Below are 17,745 nucleotides of genomic sequence, written 5' to 3'. Positions count from 1 at the left end.
GAGCAGGGCTAAACTCGCTTTTTCTTTTTACCGATTGCAGATGGGACGAGGGAGAGCAAAGCGTTCGAGGAGAGCACCGATCTGCCGGTTCAAGCGTGGAAGATCCAGGAGCAGGGGCTGTTGCCGTTCGCCGAGCTCAAGATACCGAAGGCGTGCAACTACGTCGGCAAGAAGCCGCCGGGACAGTTCGGGTGCAGCAGATGCGGAAGATCGTACATGAGGAAGGACTCGCTGCAGAGACACGTCCACTGGGAGTGCGGGAAGGAGCCACAGTTTCAGTGCCCATTCTGCCCTCAACGGTGCAAGCGGAAAGCCCATTGGCTCCGACACATACGCCGCCAACACTTGGACAAAATCGGGGACATGGAGGCATACCTGCTCGCGTACACGCCGAAGCTCGAGATAGATTAAAATGAGAGAAAGAAAGAATCGTTTTCACGCTCGTTTTCACACATTGTTCGTATATTCGTATCGCGGCGAAAATTTTTTTCTTAGATCACCGATCCTCGGGGACGATCCGTTTTGACGATCTTTGTCGAACTTTGTGCGATTATTTACTTTTTCTCTTTTTTTTCTCTCCCCCTCCCCCACCATCATCACTCTCACCTCCCTCTGCCACCTTTTTTCTTTTGGAAATTTTGACGAATTTGATGCGTGGAACTGGTAATAGTCGAGCTTTGCGTCGTTCATTCCTTTCCCTCCTTTTATTTTTATTATTATTATTATTATTATTATTATTATTATTATTATTATTATTATTGTGTAAAAATGTTAAGAAACGATGAGAAGAAAGGGCAGCTTCGACAGGGTTTTATCAGTGAACCACCCATCGAGTGATTTTGATCCGAGTCGTTTAGAGATTATTTTTATTTGCAGAACTGATCTATTATATAGAAGTATTGAATGCGTTTAGTATCGTGATATATATTTTTCCTGTGTTTTTTTTTTTAATGATTTTTTTATTATCATATATATATTGATAGATATACATTGATTGGAGAAGAATTGTATGAATGAAATTTCGGATTTTAATCTAATCGGATTGCAGGAAATAATATGGAGCTAGCTTTGTAATGGAATTAAGCAAAGATGTTTTTTTTTTTTTTTTTTTTTTTCCCTTCTTTTGAAAAGTGCGAAATAATCGTAATCGTGAATCTTGTACTTCGAAGCTTAATAACACGACTGATAATTTATTTACAAATATGTAACATAGAATTTATTAGTTAATTTCATGCGCTTTATTTTTTCTTTTTATACGTTTTGCGATCTCTTACTCTCCTTCCACATACACGTACCGTCCTCCTCACCCCTCCCTTCTTTGCGACGAAATTTCGAACAATTGTACATTTTTCTAAAGCGAGAAACAAAAACTCCGTCGATCGTATGTACAGTTGTACTCCATCCAGTGCCTTAACGAGATAGATATAAATTCGTCGACCGAGACAATAAAGTTTGCGAGTTTTCTATATATATATATATAAAAAAAAAGAAAAAAAAAAAAAAGAAGAAGAAGAAGAAAAAGAAGAAGAAAAAGAAGAAGAGGAAGAAGAAGAGGAAGAAAAAGAAGAAAAAAGGAAACAAAAAAAGAACAATGATGAGCGGAAACAAAAAAAGTACACGCATACATATACACACACACACACACACATACATACATACATATGCAAGAAGGAATTAGCCTTAAAAAAAAAAAAAGAACAAAAAACTTGATTTAGATCGTAAAACGATAAGTAAGACTATTTTCTATGTTAAGCGTGTTAGGAGGATAAACGACGAATAGGTTCGTGTGCGAACTTTTCACTTAAGACTGATTCGTATTTAAAAAAAAAAAAATAACGCGATAAATCTACGATTCGCATTCAATGTTGCATTATGATTTTGCGACTAGTATTAACGTTCTAACTAAGCGAGTCCAAATCGTATTTCGTACGTTTGATTAAATAAATGTGTCGTAAAGACGAAAATCAGTATCAGAACGTCACCCAAATATACATATATATATATCTAATACCTTGCCATTACGCGTTGATTTTTACAATTCTTTTTTTATTTTTTTTATGTATATATATATATCCATTCACGATCGAGTATCGCCGCAAAATTGATCCTTCCGTAAATAGTAAATTAATCCGTTCGTAAATTATATTTCAACTTGACGAAATATCAACGGTTTCAAGCGTATTCACGTTACACACCTGATAATTTTTTTTTTTTTTTTTTAACAGCGAAAAAAATATTTCTCAACGATGTTTGCCAGACTCTGTACTTTCCTTTTTTCGCATTGTGCCCACACATATATATATATGAAGATATATATGTATATCTTCTCGCTCTCTCGTTTTCTCCTATCTCTTTCTCTTTAATCGTTCTCTCTTTCCTTCTTTCCAATTTTCTCTTTCTCTCTCTCTTTCTCTTTCTCTTTCTTTCTTTCTTTCTTTTCTTTCTCTCTTTGTCTCTTTGACTCTCTTCGTTTCCTTCCATCTCTGAATCATTTTTTTTTTCTATGATGATCAGAAATTATATTGTACATTGTTGTAGAAAGTAAACGATCGCATCGGTGTACCCGTGTTTCATCCAATTGTGGGGGAAAATAGAGCCGGAAGTCGGAATCGGATGACGAGGAGAAAGAAAAGAATAGAAGAGAAAAAAAGAAAAGAGAGAGAAAGAAAAATGAAAATTTCTCCGCTGTATTTAATCCCCACGGTTCGGACGGAAATACCACCGGCCATCGTTGCGATCCCCTCCCCTTTTTCTTCGTTTTTTTTTTCGGACGCGTTTCCACATTGCAATTGCATCTCTCTCTCTATTGAATTTTTTTTTTGACCTCTCTCTTCTCTCCTTCTCTCGTCGATATATTAGGGGAGTAGCATGTGCACTAACTCTTCTCTCGAAAACTTGTACATAGAAACACGTCTTTTTTATCGCTTGTGCGTCGAAAGGAACAGACACCGCCATGTGGAAGAGAGAGAGAGAGAAAAAAAGAAAAGTGTGGATCACGGATGGAACACACGATACGATTGTGTTATTTTTTTCTCTCTCTCTTCTTTCCTTTTTTTCTATTTTTCTTTTTTTCTTTTCTCAAAAATAAATCGAAGGAATAGGAATAATATATATATATGTATATATATGTATGTGTATATATATATATACACATATATATTTATATATATATAATTCTGTTTCTTTCGTCACGCACAAATACCGCTCCTTCTTCGTATGCGAAATTCATAGCTAGCTGCTTGGGGCTCGAACGTAGGGATACGAGACAAACGTGCATTATTATTCTCTCTTCCCTTGACAATATATAATATAATCCAATACGATCCATTTCGATCGCGTGGAGTGGTGGTCGAGCTCGAGAACGAATCGTGTACCGATCGAAACAACCGAAATAATACTATATACCGATCGGGCCGAACGATTCCTTCACGAATCTTCGTCGAACAAAACGCGATCGCTTTTCAGGAAACCGGCGAAAATGATCTTTCGCTTCGAACAGCTGGTAATTTTCTCTTTTCGAATTTTTGCCAGATAAAGGAAAAGAGGAAAAAAAAAAAAATAAAAAAAAAGAGATCAGAGAAATGCAAAAGAAGAGAAAGAGAAAAGATACGATTTTTCCTTTATCCTATATTTATTATATAATGTGTATATACATATATATATAGATATATATATATGTATATACACATATATATGTATATACAAATATACATATATCGCTGTTCGCCAGCCGAAGACCGCTTTCGCACGCGCTTAGGCACAGTAGAGCCTAAGATCAAGTTCGAAACGATCGCGTTTCTCGATCGGCTTTGTGTCGATGGCCAGCGTTTAAGCTTAACAACCGCAAGAGTCGCGCATTGCGATTGATATATACCGACAAACAGTAACGGAGAGGCCGATCGACGCTCGGTCGATCCATCTCCGTGAGAACGGACGAACACGCACGAGCGAGCGAATGAAAATCGAACGATCGCATCCCAGGATTATATATATATATATATACACACAAAGAGAGAGAAAAAAAAATAAAGAAAAAAAAAAGACCGTCCAACTATCGACTCACGGTCCCAAGTGAACAGCATAAACTAATAAAGTCGTGAATCATGTGTTCCAGCCGAAGACCTAAGCATCACCGGGCTAAAGTGGGCGGCTGCCTGGCAAAGATGGAGCGTTCCTTCGATCATGTGGCGGTCGGGCGGCGGATTGGGCAAAGGGCTCGGTTCCAGCTCCTCGAATCCCGAGGGTTTCAATTGTCCGGCGTGCGGAAGGGTGTACAAGCTGAAGAGTAGCCTGAGAAATCATCAGAAGTGGGAGTGCGGGAAGGAGCCCCAATTCCAATGCCCTCACTGTGTGTACAGGGCGAAGCAGAAGATGCACATCGCGCGGCATATGGAACGGATGCACAAAGAGAAGATATACAAGCAGGAGCTCGTTTAACGAGGAGGCTTGGTGAACGCGGAGAGTGACCGTCGACGTCGTCGCCCGGGCGCGAAAGAGGGGCCGAATCGATACGATCCACCCACGTTGCGTTTTTTTTTCTAATCGACCATGTGCATTTATCCCGTCTTCTTTCGCGCTTGGTTGACGTTCCAACAACGATCGTAGAGACAGGGAAGGGGGGGGAGAGAAAGAGAGAGAAAGAGATAGAACACTTATATACACACTCACGTACACGTAGAGACACGACATACAATGGGAGAGAGAGAGAGAATGCGAGGTAGAGTGATAGAATACGGTAGAAAAGAGGCAGAGAAGAAGATGCGTGTAGAAACGATCGAGGAACGACGAAGAATGGACGACGAGAAAGAAAAAAGAAGAAATGGAACGAGGCTAAATTCGGCAAGGATCCAGAACGAACGAACGATCGAGAGCGGTGAGACCGAAAGACGACGCGGCTAGTTGAATTATCGCGGCAACTCCGCGATATCCTCCGACATATATCACTCGGTTATTTACTGCCGATCCTCCTTATCTCGATTTTCGATTCTATTTTTTTTAACGTTTTCTAAGGTTTATTATTATTAATTATTATTAATTGATTAATATTGATTAATCGATCGACTAATGTTATTATAATTTTTATTTTTTTTTTCGCGTAACGAGATGCACCGCGAATAAACGAGAGACCGCGTCAATCTCCCGCTCGGGGCGCTGCCTTCGCAAGGCAATCGTCGTCCACTTGAATCCACCGTGAGAAAATGTTAGAACGTTTCTCCTCGATCGAGGCGATTGTACGCAACGCTCTTTTCGCGTTACGGTGTTCGTATTCGTTCGAATACAACACCGAAAAGCGAATCGAGATTTCCTACGATCGACCGTCGATCAACGAAATAATTCATCGTATCGTGTATAAATCGAATCGTTGGAGACACTGTATCCCGATGAATCAGCCGACTTTTATCTATCTCGATAAGACGAATGACGTATATATTTAATTAATTTAAATTTACCAACACAAATCTCTATTCGATCGATCGTCAGGCACTACAGTGTTTTCACCGATCACCGTACACAATTCCAACGCGTGTTTCCATGGATCCTAGAAGCTAGCCAATACGGTTTCGGAGAAAGAATCGAGGCGAACAAGAATCACGATATCCTTTCGAAGTTTTAGAGTCGTCCGCTAGAGAACAGCCCGCCCCGAGTCGGATTAAGACCGTCCGGTAAACCGGAGCTCTTCCATAGCAACCATTCTGGTCACACTGGTTCCATATTTTTAAACGGGCTATGCCGTGCGCGTGTGGCTCACCGGGGACGCAAAAAGAGAAAAAGAGAAAGAGAGAAAGAAAAAAAGAATACAAAAAAAAAAAGAAAAAAGGGAAAAAAATGAAAAAGAGAAAAGAGAAAACTCCACTTTCGAAATTTCACATCACGAATTTTTTTTTCTTTAAAACTCATTCGGTATCGCGGTATCGAACTGATTCTCGTGCTTCCTGTATCAAAGGTTAGGATTCAAACACGGATACACCAAACTTGTTCTTTAAGCGCTAAGTTCACTCGAATCGAGAGAAGATTACATTTCGTCGCGTTCAACGAATCGCATAAAAACTCACACACTACACGATACGCGACGTTCCCATTTTACACGCGGTCCGCGAATGGGTTGGACACCCATTGTCATTTCCGACTCGCCTTTTCGAGAAAGGCAGCCATTTTACGATATCCCTTCGTCGCTGCTGCCGCCAAGCGGTCAACTAGAGAGGGTACAGTATTAAGCACCGATTCGGTATCATTTGTAAGACCGAATCGTCTTTTGCTTCTCACTAATGCTTCCTTCCATACGCAGAACTCTAAAGGAACACACGCACACACACACATACACATAAACACACACACACACACACATCCATGATATATAATTACGAACATACATACGTATACATGTAGACATATACACGCAATCCCATAAGACTAATCGAGAGCGCTCATGCGCGCTATACAGGCGTACACACACTAATTAGACATATATTTTTTTAAGTTCAGCGGGATATTCCTATAGCATTGTGATCGTCAGACTGCCAGATACACGAACCTAGTAGATTCCTATACGATGCATTTAAGTATATACATATATTTATATTATATAACGCGTAATAATTATTGCTTTTTAATTAAGTGATTGCTCGAGTTAAGATCATCCTCGTACGATATTTTTTTAATGCACTGCCGATAAGCCTAGAAGCACGTCAACCGGCTCGATACAACGATCCTTCAAAGTGTCGCGGAACCAAAATGGCCGAGCGCGGGAATATAAAATGACGGTTCGCTTTCCGTCCTTCCCCATCGTCCAGCCTTTCGTACAAAGTTCTTCCACATTATAGATACCGTAATCGCGATTTTTTTTTTTTCTTTCATCAATCGTATATACTACTTTCTCACTTTTGTCGTTATTGTTCTTCGAGCAGTTGATTCGTTCGATTTATTCTCAGCCACAAATAGCGTTCGGTACCTGAATCTCAACTTCGAAATAAATTCGAAGGATTATTCGAATTTGAGTCGTTTCGAACGTGATTAAAACTTGCAACTTTTAAAAATATTGATAAATATTTATTATTGAATTTTGACAGATCTCGAATGTTTGAATTTACAAAGTTCTTGTCCAATTTTATGACGTATATATTCACTCCGAATCATTCACGATCGTTCGAATTCCAGATACTCCGATATTTCTCTCAAGTAATAGTTTAATTACGATCAGAATTTGAAAATCTATAAATCCTATCGAGATTCAACATTCAAGACCTTCAAAGGATTCAACGATATTGAAAAAAGGTAGAGTTGCATTCGAAACGATGCAAATTCGTTGCCATCTATATCCGCAACAGATTCGAAGTTTTCCAATATCGCGGAGTAGGATGATGGTGGATCAAAGATCCGTGCTCGGCAAAAAAAAAAAGAAAAAAAAAAAGAAATACCTGGCATCGAGTCCCGTATTCCTACGCCAAATGCGCGCGTCACGGCTGCCCGACTTTCCATACTGTAGACAATATTTATGAGACAAGCTAAACTAAACTAAACTATATTATGCTATACTATACTATACAATACTATACTATACTCGTAATTCATATTATACAGTGTAAGTAAGCGCAACGTCTGACGCGAACGAGAAAGCGGTAGGTTTAATTCTATAATATTATTATAATTATTTTTTTTTTTTTTTTTTTCTGTCGTTGACTGCATTCTCTCCGCGTTTTCCTAGGACGAGTTCTCGATCGTATCATAGCTCGCGCACACCATCCTTCTCGGTCACGAAGAGTCGATTCTCGTATCGAGAACATATACATACACATAAACATATATGCACACATTTGTGTATACATTTTACAACAATCTTAATCCGATTGACAATAGCCCCGACAATAGCGCTTTAAAGGGAGAGAATCGTCTAGATCGACGTTCGAAAACGATCCCTTCGACCGCTTTCGAATAAAGCGAAACGAAGCAGGCCAGGATCGACCGTTTCTCCACACGAGTGCAATAACTAGCCATTCTCCATTATATCCTTTCGACCCGTACATAGTTTTTTTTCCTCTCACTTTGCCCGGTCACATTTCTCTGTTTACGTTATTCGATCGGTCGAGAACTCGTTCGTAGACGCGTGTAATCGTGCATTGAGCGAACAAACGAGCGAGAAACGACGAGGACAACGAGAAAGAGAGAGAAAGGATGATGATCAGGGAGAGGAATTGAGGGAGGACGGAGACGAAGATGCTCGCGCTCGCGTGGAGCGTGAGCGAGCGTAAGAACATTTTTTTTGACGAAATAGAATCGAGAAAGAATTATCCAAATGATACACCAGGAGTGTAGTGTAAGGGCTTGGAGATGTAGATGTAGTTACTGCGACGACGGCGGGAAGACGGTAAAGAAAAATAGCGTTAACGATTAAAAAAAAAAAAAAAAATATGGATCGTCTCTGATGCATAGTTACTGAATAATATTAATCGATAATATACTACTGCCTCGCGAGGCCTTGATGCGTGACGGCGGTCGAGAAAGAAAGAGAGAGAGAGAGAGAGAGAGGGAGAGAAAGAGAAAAAAGGGAAAAAAAAGCAAAGAAAGAAAGAAAGAGAAGAAAATTTAATAAAAATCGAACGAGATCAGAGCTGGTATCAAAAAAAAAAAAGGAAAAAAAAACGTTCGCGGGAATAATTATTATTATTATTATTATTATTGTTAGGGGATGAAATGCTTGAAAATCATATTAAGAGCGGTGATTTCGAAGGTCGACGAGCCACGACCGACCGCCGTCATCGACGGAGATTACTAGATTATTAGGCACGTAAGAAGTACTATTAGGTAGATTACGTAGGATTTAATGACTCCTTTCTTTTTTTTTTTTTTTTTATAAATATATATATAAATATATAAATATTATATATATTATCTAAGCAGAGAAGAAAAGAAACGAGAAGAGACGCCTTAGCGTTCTCCTTTAGCGCGAGAATCTGTGCTCGGCCAAGCCGGAGATAATTAATAATTAAAAGAGATAAATGGAGTGATGATGTTTCTCGGAGAGAATACGCGTTTATATTGGGCGATATTTTGATCGATATGATTGATCGATCTCAAGACATCGAATTTATATCATTGGAATTAGAATTTCTTTTTTTTCTTGTTCCTTGTTATGTGATCTTCAATTGAGAAAAAATGATCTTTCGAAAAGTGAAATATTTTTGAAATAGATAAATATTTTCCAAGAAAATGCGGAAACAAGAGTTAACTTCTTGAAGGATGATTTTATTGAGATTATTATTTTTATATATATATATATATATATATGTATATTTTATATATATATATATATATATATATATATATATCTTTTAATAAATTTAATTTCTTTATTAAAGAATTAAAGAAATTAAAGAATTGTTACTTATCTTATAGCAATATTTAATAATAATAGAGACAACGTTGTACTTGTATCTTTATTTAAATTATGAAAAGTATACTTATATCCTTCAAGAATAGATAAAACTATTGGTCGACAAATTGGTCACAATTGTTCAACGAAAAAAGAAAAATACTGTAATTTTGAATTTCGGAGCTCGATCGATTCGATTAACCGATCAAAGGATGCCCAATGGAAACGCGCCATTAACTGAGCAAAACGAGTGGAAACAGAGAGCGAAAGAGAGTGTATGCGTCTGCGTGAAAGGGTAATTTCGAGTGGAGGAAACGTTCGAAAGAGGTCGTGTTAGGTAGTCGTGATAAGGGGGAAAAAAAAGAAAAAAAAAAGAGAAAAAAAGAAGAAACGAAAAGAAAAGGCGATAAACGAAAATCGTTGAGCGGATTACACGATCCGGAATCGACTTCGTCGAGATCCATTCGCAAGGATATATCAAGCTTTCGTGCTTTCTTTCTTTAATTTGTCCAATCTTTTTGACAGCAGTCGATCATTCAATATTTATCGAAAGTTTTTCTTCTTCCCTCGTCAATCGAGAACTCAGTTCATCGATTGTTTCTTCAATTGCGATTGGCTATTCGTTCCCAATCTGTTCTCTTCTTGGTTAAAGTGTCTCATCTCACGTGTTATTTTTTAAACACGTATGCAAAGTTAGTTGAAGAAAGGAAAGTTCACAAAGAGATAATTTCTTTTAGAGGAATAAATTAGATTTGATATTCTGATTCTTAAAAAACGCACACAACTTTTTAATCTTAGTTTAAAAGTCAAAGGATATACATGGAAGTGATGATATTTTAAAATGTATCTTTTAAAAATAAAAGTTCAGGACATTTTAATCAAAGAGGTCTGAGGATTGAACGCAAACTTGAGGATACTTTTACGGATTAAAATTCGTCTTCGTAAATTAGGGAATAATTTCTTCAGAGGTTAAAATTCCGATTACCTCTATCTTACATTTTCTTATCGATTTTTCCTTTGTATCACTCGCTTATATTATTCCATTCTAATTTCTAGATCTTCGATTGTGTAATATAAATCCGAAAGCTCTCGCTTAGCTTTTTCTCAGAAAGTTAACCGATCGATCAAGCTCAACGACGATGGCGAGATAATCTGATGGGACGTGTGAAAAAAAAGAAGAAATGAATAAAACGGCATACATAAAATTTTGTACAATTGTAAAATTGTAGGTAACAACATGTGCCTTTCGTAGCGTTCGACGAGAGAAAGAAACGCGAATATAAACATATTCTTGCGAATATTGAAGAAAAAAAAAAAAAGAAAAGAAAAGAAAAAAAAATGAATTTATCGGGCGCAACTTTCTTCCGCGATTGAAATTTATGCAGGGATCGTTTTGCTTGATTGCTGAAAACGTTGATATTTTTTTTAACTGACGTATAAGAGAAGGAGAAATAAGGTTAGGAAACGGGACGATGAAGGGAACAAAGGTGGAAAGAGAAAAGAGAAAAAAAATTAGGAACGATGGATGTCGTTCGAGAAAATTCCGGGGATTGCCGTCGGTTTCGAAAAATGTAAGAGAAAGGAAAAAAGAAAAAAAATTTAAAAAAGTATATATGTATATGTATATATATATATATTTATATATATTTATATATATATACATACATACATATGTAAAGAAATCGCGATTAGAAAGAGGGGAAAGAAGAGCTATAGAATTTTTTAGGTAAATAAAAAAGAGACATTACACAGAGACATTGTACACGAAAACAAAATGTGCATGAACAACACACACGTATACACAAACACGAGAAGTTTTTCGTAAAGAAAAAAAAAAAAAAAAAGAAAAATTGGATTAGGTTCTTTACGAGCGTGTAATCCCTCGTGCTAATTATTACCGCTTTTAATCAGGTTTAACTCGAATCTTTACGCATTGTAATTGGGCTTATTGTAATATGTTTACTTACTTTTTTTTTATCTTTCTTTTTATAATTAAGTAATTTTTTTTCCATTACGAATATTGGCTAATCGCGTCGAGCAAAGGTAGATTTCCTTGAATTTTTCTTTATTTTGGGTGTCGGTTTGGGATTGGGAATGCTCTAACCGAAGATAAATTTAAAAATAATTTTAAAAAGTAATAATAATAATAATAATGATAATAATGCTATCATGTAATGCATTGCAATTATCGAGATGGCATTTTTTTAAAAGGAACGGCGACGAAGCAGATATATATATATATATATATAAGTTCTTCTTTTTTTTTTTTAATTTATTTGGCCTTTTTGACCCGGCAAAGATTTTGTGATCGTCAATGTTTCGGAAAATGTTAAGCAAGTGGAAGAAAGTACAGTCACTTAAAAGAATCTTTGTTAATTTTTTTTATCAAAAAAATTGTTTTTTGAATTAATTCTTATCGAAACGTTTTCGCTTTTAATAAATTTTCACAACCGTGAAGCTTTGGGATCTTTGTATAAGAAAAAAACGATTAGAATAAAACGTTAAGAATAATATTAATTCTTAGTTTTTCAAATCGCAATCAGTAAAAAACAAAAAAAAAATAATAATAATGATTCAATAACAAATTATCATAATTTGGAAAATTGACCAAAATAATATCCAACTTATTAGAATTTCATATGAATGAAAATATCAATAAATTAATAATACATTGATTCGAAGGAAGATTTTATTAAGTGACTATATGAGGATAGAGTACGATTGTTTAAAAAGTAAATGGCTCGGTTTATCAATAATTGTTGAAATTTGAAAGTATTTTTATATTATATCGAGGATATAAGAGATTCGGTATCGTTATATAGGGAAGACAGAGAAAAAGATATTTTGATATTTTTCATTTTGTATTTCACATTTTGGCATTGAAATGCATCTAGAGCGGAGGACAGATTCTAGTGTTTTTACCACGGATCATCATCGGTAATTTTCGACTCGTCCGGGGGAATTTCGATAATAATTACGTAGCTCGCGATTAGATCGCGATTTACGCGCCCAGTGTGATACTTCTAACGACGAACGTTTAACGTTTTAAGGTCCGACGAGAAACTTCACTTGCCTGCTTTGAATTTAATTCCCTTATGAAATTTCCTTAGTACGATCGAAGAGTTATTATTAGGATTTATATATTTTTTTCTTTTTTTTTTCTTTTGTTTTTTTTTGAGAAAAATATATTCTATTTATTAAGAAGATAGTTTTAACGCGATTAAAAGATTTTTCGATTATTCGAAATTTGTATTAATAACATAGGGAGAAAGAGGAGAAGGAAAAAGATATTATATATATTTTATAAACCTTTATCATTTTTAGTACTAAATGAGTAAAAATGAGTGTGGTTTCTCAAACGGCCGGATTATTTTCTTTTATTTCGCGGCACTTGTCGGAAGGAAGAAGCTTATATAACGTATGATTAGAAACGGTCCCGGCGAACGTAGTAGTAGCATGGGAAATTGAATTCGTGTGTAATAAAGTAGGACGATATGACGTAGGGCGATTCGCGAAAAGCGGGACAAATAAATGCCATCCAGGAATTTAGAAAGTACAGCGCTTTATTTTTTGTATGATATATATATTATATTTCTATTCTATTATACCTTGGACAAAGGAAAAAGAAAAAGAAATTTCCGAAAGATATAAGATTTTCGATTGCAAAGCAATTTCGCTTTTTTAAGATGGTTAGAACCGAGACACGTAGGGAAGTGAAACGCGTAAACGTGAAAGTGCGAGCGAATTAATCGAATGAGTAGACAGTAGACAGATAGATTAGGTTAGAAACGAAAAGAGAGATTGAGAGGAAGAGAGTGAGAAAGGGGTGTATGCGCGTGTATTTGTCCTGTGCGTATGTGTGCGTGTATGTGCGTGAATGAAAGGGGAAGAAAAGAGAGAAGAAGAAAAGCAAGAAGGAGCGAGAGAGAGAGAGAGAGAGAGAAAGAGAAAGGGAGAGAAAGAGAGAGAGAGAGAGAGAGAAAGCCCACGAAATTTGCCTTTTCGATCTGGCGACGCCCCGTTGAAAACTTTTTAACTTTCGTTTCCACTTGGGCGAAATACATATATTATATATATATAATATTATATATTATATATTACATGTGTATACATATATATATTATATATATAAATATATCTGTCTAAATTCGTGTGAACATTCTTCGGCCGTACTAGTTTCGACGAATCGGTTGCTCTTGTTACGCGTGACGCGTATCAATTTACCAATATACTGTGCACGATAAAGTGCGAGAGAGAAGGATATAGGATAAGATCGATAAGAGAAGGAAGGTATTGATGACAGAACGAGGTATCGCGTTCTATCGTGTATAGTAAAGAAGTAAGAATGATAAAAGATATTACTCATTTAGATTACTCGTTTTTTTTAGCGAAGACAAGAAGGCTAAAAAAAGGCTATAAAAGGTCGGTAAAAAAGAAACGATTTTCAATCGTGTCTCCAAAAAGATGCGTTTATATATGTTAAGAAAATTTAAAAAAAAAGGAAAATTATTATAGAGAAAGAAATACTTATGGACAGGCAACGTCGAAAAACTTGCGCACACTCGGAACACTCGGGTCGAAAGAGAAACGAGCCGAGAACGAAAACGCTTAGATGGCGCTTTCTGTGTAACAGAATCGCTAGAGGACGCGTTTGAATTCTCTTCTAAAAATGAGATCGCATCGCGATATTGTACCTTAAATCGTTAATTACCCGGTGTTTTCCGAGTCTAATCTCGAATGCTCCCAAAAAGAAAAAAAAGGAAAAAAAAAATAATAATAATATTATATTTGGCTCTCGACTCGAGTTAATATACTTATAATATAATATAATATGTAGATATAGCCTATATACATATATATATATACATATATATACATATATATATATATGTATATATATATATTGCGATAGAACGCGAACATGATAAATAAGCGGGGGCGAACAACGCGTTTACTGTCGGAAGGGAAACAAAGAGAGGGGGATGGTACACTATCATCCCTCTTAACCCGAGATAAATCGTACTAGAATGTATTTAACAAATGTCGTACTATCAATCAATCGTACTAATAAGCAAAAAATTTTGAACAAGCAGTCAGGTACTGCGAAACGCACTTCGTTCACGTTACACTCGTCGTTCAGGAAACGTTTATCGAGTTCTTTTTTTTTCTTTTTTTTTATAATTTTTTATTTTTTATTTTTATTTTTTTTTATTTTTTTTTTATTTTTTTTCTTTTTACGAAAATCACTATTTCTTTCTTGGCGTGGACCACACACGATCTTGTGTGATAGAAATGATAAGAAAAAGAAAAATTAGCCGACAGTTTTCCCAGATATTTTTTTTTTTTGCGCAACGTGTGTTCGCGAAAAAAAAACTCGTCTAAGAAAGAAAAAAGATGCTGGAGGGAACGAAAAGAGAGAATAAGAGAAAGAGAGAAAAAGAGGGCGTAACGAGAGCGAAGCGTCACGAAAAGCGTCACGAGACAAGATAATACCGAGAGAAGTATAGCTTTTGAACCGAGAGAGCCTTGTGTTAAGTGCCTTCAAGTAAAACACTTAGATTTTAGAATAGACGAAGGAGAGGGGAAAAAAAAAAAGAAAAAAGAAAAAAAAAGAAAAAGAAAAAAAGAAATCAAGAGGCGCTGGGCGCATCCAGCTGTGAACGAATTTCTACGGTATTATCGGCCGAGTGTCACCGTACAGAGAGAAACTTAATCGCCGTTTAATCTCGATGGATCTTCCTCCTTCATCCTATCCTTTCTGCTTTCGAAGAAAGTAAGCACGATAATTCAAACGATTATTAAATTGTCGCTGGATATTTGATTTTTCGCGAATAAAGGACAGAGGAAGGAGGAAGTTATCCAGCGGAAATTAAAGCGATCTATCAATTTACGATGGTGACACTCGCCGAACATCTTGAGACCAGTGATATTTTTTTAGAAATTATTTATTTACGCCGAAGAAAAAACAGAATTTAAATCTCGATCACTCGCCTTTATACTGCCAATGTATCCGCTAAGACGTACTCATCTTCGTTGTCGATCCATATTATATACATAGTGACTCCACCATCCCCTGCGCGTTTACATACATACATACATACATTTTGTTCCTTTTTATCCACGATTTTCCTAAAACACCAACTGCAATGTGATTCCCGATATGTGTTTTTTTTTTTTTTTTTTTTTTTTTTTTTTCATTTTACTTCGATTTCTATTTATTTCTTATACGTTTCTCCTTGTTCTTTTGTTTTTTTTTCCCCCGTCCCCATCCATCTACCCCACCCTAGCCCCTTTTGTATCACCTATTATATTTGTTTTCTTTTTTTTTTTTTTTTTTTTTTTTATAGTAACGAGTGTCACCGATACTCGCGTTCCTTTACAATGACTACTTTTTTTTTTTTTTTCGTTCGTTCGCGTTTAATTAAAACAGTACAATTATCTCTAACGAATAAAATAGCGAATTTACCGCGCGTGGCACGAGGCCGCGACGAAAACGAATCGAGATCGAGATATCCCTTGGCCACGGTAACTTGTTCCACTTCCGGGACAATTTCTTCCGGTGCGCGACATTGACGCGAGAGTGATCTTGATTCCACGAATTACGTCCATCGATAATCCATCGAAACGAAAAAAAAAAAAAAAAAAACTGTCCAATACTGGAATACAAAAGTATTATTATATCGCGGAGTCTCGAATTAAATTTCACTGTTTGGCGCTACCAAGGGAATCTCGCGCTCGATCTTAACTACGATATTCTTATAATTAGTACAAGCACCGCTGCTGAATTGTATGAGGAGGAAGAGAAAGAGTATGCGTACGTGTGTGTGCCTTTACGTGTGCAGAGACAGAATGAGAGAGAGAGAGAGAAAGAGAGTGAGAGAAACAGAGAGCAAGAGAGAGAGAGAGAGAGAGCGAGTGAAAGTAAGCGATTTAATATCAGAGAGAAAGGGACGAGAGACGAGAGAAGAAGGAGTAAAAGTAGGAGAAAGTGTAGGTATGCGTGTATATCGTGTGTGTATGCGAGAGAGAAAGAACAGAGAGCACGTAAAAAAAATAAAAGAAAAGAAAAAAAAAAGAGTAACGCAACTACAACTTCCGCTCAGCGCCTCGAACGCAAAACATATTTGTAATCGTAATTTCTTTGTCGCCATGTATTTGCCAACGAACGATGATTTATTATTACATTTTTGTCTCCATTTTATATTAATATTATTTAGAGAGCAATAATTATTAACGATTACGCTATGATGATAACGATATTCTTTCTTTCTAGATAATTTTTTTTTGCTTGTTCTCTTGCGACGAATCCACACATGCATGTAACGAAAGTAAAACGCACGCCGACGCACCCGTTTCCGAGGGGTGGCGCGGCACACGAGCAATCGAATTGTGCGCTCGATTATCGAGATCGAAGAAAGATCGATCGCGGACAACGTGGCAAATCCCTTGCCACGGGAAAGCGGGAAAAATCGGTTTAAATTAAGCGATTCGTCGTAGCGACCGGTTTTTCGTGTTTTCACCAGCCGCGAAGAAGAAGCGTCGCTTGCTTGTGAAATTTTTATAGAACGATCGGTCGGCCGATTGGGCGGAATCGCGTGAGAACGGCGCGCCATCTTGTTTCGCCGCCAAATTCGAATCGCGTAATAAATTCGGCGCGTATCGTACGCGATCCAGTGAAAGTAAAAATGGTGAATTCGCGCGATTCCATCCAGCTGGCCGATCGTTCGCGTCTTCTACATTTTCTTACACCACTACTGTGCTTCCTTTTCATTTTGTCTTTTTTTGTACACGTATCGTTTCGACTTTTCGAACATTCCAAAATGCTTGTTTCCCTCCTTTTTTTTTTTGTCAATTTGTAGAGAGCCTTGTATTCGATTTAGAGCAAAATAAAGTCTAGAAAGGCAAACCGCTTCGAGTTCCATTTCTTGCTCTTCACTCATCGCTCCTGTATCATCGTTTATGGACGTTCGGACAACGCCAATGAAAGAAAAATAAGGGGAAGAGAAAGTGGTAAGAGAATTTCGAATTTCCGCATACTGATTCAATATTGTTTTTTTCACAGGTGATGCTGGTGGATCCAATCTTCAACGAGGTCGATCGATCGAACAGACACATTGCCTTCCTCGTCTGGGAAGAAGGGGAGGCTTCGGGAAAAATCTTAACGACTAGCGCGAATATTTTCACGAATCTGGCATTCCTTTAAACACCGGATATCGATTATTAATCGACGCGTTGCTTGAGTTTCAGGGACGACTGTTAAACTCGAGCGAATGCGAATCAATCAAAGGACGAAACACGAAGGCTACTGGACTACAACCGCTGCTACAAAGTGAACAAAAACACGGAATAAACACGAAGGAAACACGTTGGAGGTACGA

General features: G+C 37.0%; 2 protein-coding genes across 6 annotated transcripts in view; both read left to right on the top strand.

The window, feature by feature from the left end:
• Positions 1 to 17,273, top strand: part of LOC107992921 (longitudinals lacking protein, isoforms F/I/K/T-like) — a 27,718-nt gene extending 10,445 nt beyond the window's left edge. For all 5 annotated transcript variants that reach the window (XM_062079573.1, XM_062079571.1, XM_062079572.1 and 2 more), the window contains one exon: positions 41 to 17,273. The gene's annotated coding sequence lies outside the window, so the exon portion shown is untranslated. The remainder of the gene's footprint in view (positions 1 to 40) is intronic.
• The window catches only part of LOC114577190 (zinc finger protein 595-like), a 16,664-nt gene continuing 13,313 nt past the window's right edge, over positions 14,395 to 17,745 (top strand). Inside the window, exon 1 of the mRNA XM_062079483.1 lies at positions 14,395 to 14,464. Within this exon, the coding sequence (XP_061935467.1) occupies positions 14,395 to 14,464 (70 nt within the window). The remainder of the gene's footprint in view (positions 14,465 to 17,745) is intronic.

This window comes from Apis cerana, linkage group LG9 (genome assembly GCF_029169275.1).
Source record: "Apis cerana isolate GH-2021 linkage group LG9, AcerK_1.0, whole genome shotgun sequence".
Lineage (NCBI taxonomy): Eukaryota > Metazoa > Arthropoda > Insecta > Hymenoptera > Apidae > Apis > Apis cerana.
Note: the sequence above shows the minus strand (reverse complement) of the source record. Positions and strands in the feature narration are given on the sequence as shown.